At 47.8% G+C, this 8,374-nt stretch overlaps 1 protein-coding gene and 1 non-coding gene across 2 annotated transcripts; both read left to right on the top strand.

Moving 5' to 3' along the window:
• Positions 1–683: 683 nt before the first annotated feature.
• Positions 684–7,285, top strand: LOC125544343 (callose synthase 12). Its single transcript, XM_048707992.2, has 3 exons — positions 684–6,268; positions 6,670–6,743; positions 6,823–7,285. Exon 1 carries the CDS (start codon positions 922–924, stop codon positions 6,265–6,267), a length of 5,346 nt encoding a protein of 1,781 aa, XP_048563949.1. The 5' UTR covers positions 684–921; the 3' UTR covers position 6,268; positions 6,670–6,743; positions 6,823–7,285.
• Positions 3,875–3,954, top strand: LOC125549668 (small nucleolar RNA J33). Its single transcript, XR_007301436.1, has one exon. It is a non-coding gene; the product is annotated as a small nucleolar RNA J33 (small nucleolar RNA).
• Positions 7,286–8,374: the final 1,089 nt, after the last annotated feature.

The raw sequence follows: 8,374 nt of genomic DNA, 5'->3' as shown, positions 1-8,374 counted from the left end.
CCCCATCCTTCTTAGGCAGGAGCACGATCACAACTGTGTTTATTGACTCGGCGTTTGTTCTGTCCAGGTGGTAAAACTTCTCAAAAACCCCCATCACATCCTCTTTGATGGTCGACCAGCAACTCATCAAAAATAAATAATGCATCAAATAGCTGCTCATTTTGTACTACAAGTACAAGATGAGTAAGGCACACCAGCTGTTTTTTTGTGTGCATCTTATCTCTTGAATGGATGGAGCTGTGTTATGGGTGACAGCTTTGAGTGACCCACTTTTCCTTAATTAACCACGATGTATTGATGTTAGACAGCAGAGATGTGTAATGATGCATTCACGATCAAGAGTAGGAGTACTGTATGTTAAAAGAAAAAAAAAGTACCACAGCTGTTGTTAGCGTCCTCGTGTTTGCTTCGTCTGTACCGGGGGGCGAGAAATGGCATCATCTGTTCAATCAATTTCCACAGCAAAGGAAGGGGAAACATACTTCGATGGAAAGAAACCATTGAAGTCGTGACCAAAAAGACACGCGCACACGGCACACGAGGTGCGACGGAGATTAAACGGGTGGCAGTAAAATTCACATGGAAGATTCTTCGGCCCGAATCAATCAACGCGAAATCTTCCCGTCTCTCTGTCCCTGGTCCGTCCACTTCGCCGGCGCGCCCCTATCATTTCCGGGTAATCACACAAACAAAAGCCTCTGCGTTTCCCACCCCAGCACCGTCCCACCTTCCCTCCAGCACGAACGCACGCGGCCGGCCCGCACGCGCCCACAGCGTTTCGTTTCAGTTCCTCCGCGGCTCCGCCTTCCCCTCCCCCACGCCAGCGTCGCACGGAGGATTTTCAATTTTTCAAACCACTTCCAAAACTCCCCGTCCACCACCACGCCCACCCCAGATCTAACCCTAAACCCAAATGCCGCTATGACCACGCCGCGCGCCACCGCCACGCGCCGCGTGGGGTCGGCCGCCGCCGCCGCCCAGGCGGCGGCCGGCGAGCCCTACAACATCCTGCCCATCCACGACCTCCTCGCGGAGCACCCGTCGCTGCGCTTCCCGGAGGTGCGGGCCGCCGCCGCCGCGCTCCGGGCCGTGGGGGGCCTCCGCCCGCCGCCCTACTCGCAGTGGCGCGCCGACCAGGACCTCATGGACTGGCTCGGCGCCTTCTTCGGCTTCCAGCGGGACAACGTGCGCAACCAGCGCGAGCACCTCGTGCTCCTGCTCGCCAACGCGCAGATGCGCCTCTCCTCCGCCGACTTCTCCGACACCCTCGAGCCCCGCATCGCGCGCTCCCTCCGCCGGAAGCTCCTCCGCAACTACACCTCCTGGTGCGGCTTCCTCGGCCGCCGCCCCAACGTCTACGTCCCCGACGCCGACCCCCGCGCCGATTTGCTCTTCGCCGGCCTCCACCTCCTCGTCTGGGGCGAGGCCGCCAACCTCCGCTTCGTGCCCGAGTGCATCTGCTACATCTACCACCACATGGCTCTCGAGCTGCACCGGATCCTCGAGGGCTACATCGACACCACCACGGGCCAGCCCGCCAACCCCGCCGTGCACGGCGAGAACGCCTTCCTCGTCCGCGTCGTCACGCCCATCTACGGTGTCATCCGCTCTGAGGTCGAGTCCAGCCGCAACGGCACAGCTCCCCATGCCGCCTGGCGGAACTACGACGACATCAACGAGTACTTCTGGCGCCGTGATGTCTTCGACCGTCTCGGCTGGCCCATGGAGCAGTCCCGGCAATTCTTCCGGACGCCACCCGAGCACGGCCGTGTGCGAAAGACGGGCTTTGTGGAGGTCCGCTCGTTCTGGAACATTTACCGGAGCTTCGACAGGCTGTGGGTCATGCTGGTGCTCTACTTGCAGGCCGCAGCCATTGTCGCGTGGGATGGTGAGACTTGGCCGTGGCAGAATCTTCGGGGAAACCAGCACCGTGAAGCCCAGGTGCGAGTGCTCACCGTCTTCATCACCTGGGCGGCACTACGCCTCCTGCAGTCGCTGCTGGACATCGGCACACAGTTACGCCGTGCGTTCAGGGATGGACGCATGCTTGCAGTGCGCATGGTGCTCAAGGCCATTGTGGCAGCTGCGTGGGTTGTTGTATTTGCTGTGCTGTACAAGGGAATCTGGAGCCAGAGGGACAGTGATCGTGGCTGGTCGCGGGGGACCGATTCTCGAATCATGAAGTTCTTGTATGCAGTGGCAGCGTTTCTGATCCCCGAGGTCCTTGCCATCGTGCTCTTCATTATTCCTTGGGTGCGGAATGCATTGGAGAAGACAAATTGGAAGATCTGCTATGCCCTCACCTGGTGGTTTCAGAGCCGCAGCTTCGTTGGCCGCGGGCTTCGTGAGGGTACCTTTGACAATGTGAAATATTCTATTTTCTGGGTGCTTCTGCTTGCTGTGAAGTTTGCCTTTAGCTATTTCCTCCAGATCAGGCCACTTGTAAAACCTACAAAAGAGATATACAGGCTGAGTAAGGTCACATATGCTTGGCATGAGTTCTTTGGGCAGAGCAACCGATTTGCTGTCTTTATATTGTGGTTGCCGGTAGTTTTGATCTACCTCATGGATATCCAGATCTGGTATGCAATCTTCTCTTCCATGGCCGGTGCATTTGTGGGGCTGTTTGCACACTTGGGGGAGATCCGGGACATGAAACAACTGAGGCTGCGGTTCCAGTTCTTTGCAAGTGCCATGTCATTCAACATCATGCCAGAGGAGCAACATGTGAATGAGCGCACTTTCTTGCCCAACCGGCTTCGGAATTTCTGGCAGCGACTGCAGCTACGGTATGGGTTCAGCCGATCGTTCCGTAAGATCGAGTCAAATCAGGTAGAAGCACGGCGGTTTGCACTTATTTGGAATGAGATTATCACCAAGTTCAGGGAGGAGGATATTGTAAGTGATCTTGAAGTTGAGCTCCTCGAGCTACCACCTGAGCTGTGGAATGTGCGTGTGATCCGTTGGCCGTGCTTCTTGCTTTGTAATGAGCTGTCACTGGCACTTGGGCAGGCAAAGGAGGTCCAAGGACCTGATCGCAGGCTCTGGAGGAAAATCTGCAAGAATGATTATCGTCGTTGTGCGGTCATTGAGGTGTATGATAGTACCAAATACATGCTGCTAGAGATCATCAAGGAAAGGACAGAGGAACACGGCATTGTGACGCAATTGTTTCGCGAGTTCGATGAATCCATGAATTTGGATAAGTTCACTGTGGAGTATAAGATGTCTGTGCTGCAAAACGTCCATGCAAAGCTTGTAGCACTGCTAAGCCTACTTCTCAAGCCCAACAAGGATATCACAAAGATTGTCAATGCTCTTCAGACTCTCTATGATGTTGTGATTCGTGACTTCCAGGCTGAGAAAAGGAGCATGGAACAGCTGAGGAACGAAGGCCTGGCACAATCAAGGCCAACCAGCCTTCTCTTTGTGGACACTGTCGTGTTGCCTGATGAGGAGAATGCCACCTTCTATAAGCAGGTGCGGCGCATGCACACCATCCTGACCTCACGTGACTCTATGGTCAATGTCCCAAAGAACCTTGAAGCTCGGCGGAGGATTGCTTTTTTCAGCAATTCATTGTTCATGAACATACCACGGGCAACCCAGGTGGAGAAGATGATGGCCTTCAGTGTCTTGACACCATATTATAACGAAGAGGTGTTGTACAACAAGGACCAGCTCTACAAGGAGAATGAAGATGGCATATCAATACTATACTATCTGAAACAGATCTACCCAGATGAGTGGGAGTTCTTTGTTGAGCGCATGAAGCGTGAGGGGATGTCTGATATGAAGGAGCTGTACAGTGAGAAGCAAAGGTTAAGAGATCTTCGGCACTGGGTCTCATACAGGGGACAGACACTATCACGTACTGTGAGGGGGATGATGTACTATTATGATGCTCTCAAGATGCTGACCTTTCTGGATTCTGCCTCTGAACATGACTTAAGAACTGGATCGAGGGAGCTTGCTACAATGGGTTCCTCAAGATTTGGATCCTCCAGAAGAGAAGGGAGTGCTGGTGGGTCAGGGTATTATAGCAGGGCCTCTTCGTCACACACACTGAGCAGAGCAACCAGTGGTGTGAGCGCTTTGTTTAAAGGTAGTGAGTATGGGACTGTCCTTATGAAATACACTTATGTGGTTGCATGCCAAATTTATGGCCAGCAGAAAGCTAAAAATGATCCGCATGCTTATGAGATATTGGAGCTAATGAAGAATTATGAAGCACTTCGTGTTGCCTATGTTGACGAAAAACACTCGGCTGGTGCCGAACCGGAGTACTTCTCCGTCCTTGTGAAATACGACCAGCAGTTGCAGAAAGAGGTTGAAATTTATCGAGTGAAGTTGCCTGGGCCACTGAAGCTTGGTGAAGGCAAGCCAGAGAACCAGAATCATGCACTCATCTTCACAAGGGGTGATGCGGTTCAAACTATTGATATGAACCAAGACAATTACTTTGAAGAGGCTCTGAAGATGAGAAATCTGCTAGAAGAGTTCAATCGCCATTATGGAATTCGCAAGCCAAAAATCCTTGGGGTTCGGGAACATGTGTTCACTGGCTCTGTATCTTCTCTAGCTTGGTTTATGTCTGCCCAAGAAACAAGTTTTGTCACTCTGGGGCAGCGGGTTCTAGCTAACCCACTCAAGGTTAGAATGCATTATGGCCACCCAGATGTGTTTGATCGTCTTTGGTTCTTGGGCCGAGGTGGTATTAGTAAAGCATCAAGAGTAATCAACATCAGTGAGGATATCTTTGCTGGATTCAATTGTACCCTCCGTGGGGGCAATGTTACACACCATGAGTACATCCAGGTTGGTAAAGGAAGGGATGTGGGGCTCAACCAGGTTTCTATGTTTGAAGCCAAGGTTGCTAGTGGCAATGGTGAGCAAACTCTGAGCCGTGATGTTTACAGACTGGGCCACAGATTGGATTTCTTTCGGATGCTCTCGTTTTTTTATACAACCATTGGATTCTATTTCAACACAATGATGGTTGTGCTAACTGTCTATGCATTTGTCTGGGGGCGATTTTATCTTGCACTTAGTGGGCTGGAGGAGTACATCACCAAGAACACTAGCACTACTAATAATGCAGCCCTGGGAGCTGTCTTGAATCAGCAGTTCGTCATACAGCTGGGCCTGTTCACAGCATTGCCCATGATTATTGAAAATTCACTTGAGCATGGTTTCCTCAATGCTGTATGGGATTTCTTAAAAATGCAATTGCAGTTTGCATCTGTTTTCTACACCTTCTCCATGGGAACCAAGACACATTATTATGGGCGGACAATCCTTCATGGAGGTGCAAAGTATCGAGCTACTGGCCGTGGATTTGTTGTGGAGCACAAGAAATTCGCCGAGAACTACAGGCTATATGCCCGTAGCCATTTTCTAAAAGCAATAGAGCTCGGCGTGATATTGGTTCTCTATGCATCTTACAGCAGCAGCGCTGGGAATACATTTGTGTACATCCTGCTGACGCTTTCCAGTTGGTTTTTAGTATCCTCGTGGATTTTGGCCCCCTTCATCTTTAATCCATCAGGTTTGGACTGGCTAAAGAATTTTAATGATTTTGAGGATTTCCTAAGCTGGATTTGGTTCCAGGGTGGAATCTCAGTGAAGTCAGATCAAAGCTGGGAAAAGTGGTGGGAGGAGGAAACTGATCACCTTAGGACCTCTGGTCTGTGGGGGAGCATCTTGGAAATCATTATAGACCTCCGATATTTCTTCTTTCAGTATGCAATTGTTTACCGGCTTCACATTGCCAATGAGAGTAGAAGCATCCTTGTCTATCTTCTTTCATGGACATGCATACTGCTGGCTTTTGTGGCTCTTGTCGCAGTTGCTTACTTCCGAGACAGATACGCAGCAAAGAAGCACATAAGGTATCGGCTTGTCCAAGCTGTAATTGTTGGTGCCACTGTGACTGGTATTGTCCTGTTGATAGAATTCACAAATTTCCAGTTCATTGATGCCTTTACTAGTCTCTTGGCTTTTCTGCCAACTGGCTGGGGAATCATATCTATTGCTCTGGTGTTCAAGCCATACCTGAGGAGGTCTGAGACAGTCTGGAAAACTATTGTCACAGTGGCACGCCTGTATGATATACTGTTTGGAGTAATTGTTATGACACCTGTAGCTGTGTTGTCATGGTTGCCGGGGCTCCAGGAAATGCAAACAAGGATCCTATTCAATGAAGCCTTCAGCCGAGGACTTCATATTTCTCAAATGTTTACTGGCAAAAAAGGACATGGAGTTTAAGGTATGATATGTGTGTACTTGTCTTGTGTCTCCTCTTTGTAAGGATGCCTATGAACACTTTAGGAGCAAGTGGTCCAACTCTGCACATGTTAGCTTAGTTTCTAGAATTGCTTCTAAAGATAACAAATCATTGATTGTTCTTGAACTTCCTTATCCCTTATTTTCTTGTTAGTTATTTTTATCCATCCGTTCCGTTCATTGAAGAAACAGCACCACACAACACTTGTTTAAAGCTCAGTGAAACAAAAGGGAAATATTACAGCGCCTGCTAACGCAGCCTGCTTTAACCTTATTTCCTTATTAGGTATCTAAACAAAAAATCTGTTTGTTTGAATCGCAAATGTCTTCTCATCTGCAATCAGATACTTGTTCTTCAGCTAAATTCACCTTTTGTTCTTTCAGCTCAACCCATTTTCATTTCTCAAAGTGATCTGCTTCATTATTCTGGAGGGTGCAGTTCTTCTCAGTGATATACGGTACGTGGATGGCACATGGTCAAGTACTGTAGTTTTGGTACAGCTGTTCTAACACACTAACATTGAGACTACTCTGCAGGTTCACAGAGGCTTCTGGTTTAGAGTAGATGGATGCTAGTTTCTGTACAGGCGACATCTTTACCTTGATTCTTTGTAACTTGATGTACACATGGATTTCCGTAGTAGAAATGATGCAATCAAACTTAATGAGTCGTCGATTCGGCTCATATTCATGGTTTGAGATTTTGCTAGTTTTGTAGTGAAACAGAGCTGTACAAACTTTATCCTGAATGGACCTCTCGTGCCAGACATTTCTTTGGGTGCTGCCATATTTTTGTTGTAAAGCTGGGAATCGCTGTTCCTGCTTTTACCTGCACATACATCTACATTGTGGGAGATTGTAATCTTGTACACCAATTGTTATCGGAAATGTCATCGGCTGGGTCTTCCCGGTGGCGCTGCTGTCTGATCCATATTGGGATGTACTACTTCTCATGTCAATCATTGTGTCTGCTTTATGCATGCTGCAGTCTGGATCCTGATCATGTTCTTCAGCTCTTGCCAATTATTGTCTAGTTTATGCATGCTGCAGTCTGAATCCTGATCATGTTCTTCAGCTCTTGTGCACAGTGATGCGCCTCGTCAGTTCATGTCGGCTTGTGTTTACGGGTTGAGTTCTATGAGCCTGGCCTGGGCTTGCGCCATGCTCTATGCTCCACCTTGTGTGCATGAGATGCACTGCCAGGGCTAGCTTTTACCCGCTGTGAGACGCAGTTCCATTTTCTTAATACTACGTGTTAAACATTTTTAAAATACATGTAGAAACATTTTTTAACTATTTTACTTTTTTACATTGTATAAATATATTTTTAAATGTCAATATTTTTAAAACTTGTATGTTTTTTAAAATGTAATAATGTACATTTCTTGAATAATATGAAACATTTTTTTACGTTGTATAAACATTTAAAAAAATACCATGTGCATTCTTTTTTAAACACTTTAAAATGTAATAATGTAATGATTGAATATCTATATTTGGAATATTTGTCATGCACCGAACGCTTCCCCGTAGAGATGGTTCCTTTCAGGTTTCTATGGGTTTTCTTTTATTATTACTATTATTATTTTCTATTTATTTTTTGCTTGTGTGTGAAGCAAAATTGTGCTTCCCCAAAAGTGAAGCAAAGGCGTGCTTCCGTGTGAAGCACAATTCGTGTGAAAGTATAGTTGTGCTTCACAATTAGTACAATTTTGTAGCACAGTTTAGCAAAAGAAAAGTTGACACCTATCAACATGGAATCTACTTGCAAATATCTTGATGTGAGGATCGCCAACAGTGAAAACGGCTCGTAATTTGGACATGCGGTTCGAGAGATAAATCGGTTTGATAAACGAATCTATGAAATATGAGCAAATAAACCCACCCATCTCTCCTTGCCCAATGGAAGAAATCCAAAAAACTCCATAATTACGACATGTGCCACTTGTCACCACCAGAGAAGTGGGAGTGACCCTTGCAAGGGTATCCCTTTAACTAGTGATTTCACAGAGATGCACCCTGGCTTTGAGTTGTGACTCGACCTGAATTGCTGCACTCGTGTCCGTAATCAGCTTTGCCGAGCCTTGCA

The sequence above is a fragment of the Triticum urartu genome, chromosome 3A (assembly GCF_056163025.1).
Source record: "Triticum urartu cultivar PI428250 chromosome 3A, HENAU_Tu73, whole genome shotgun sequence".
In the NCBI taxonomy this organism is placed as follows: domain Eukaryota; kingdom Viridiplantae; phylum Streptophyta; class Magnoliopsida; order Poales; family Poaceae; genus Triticum; species Triticum urartu.
This window is presented reverse-complemented; position numbering and strand designations above follow the sequence as displayed.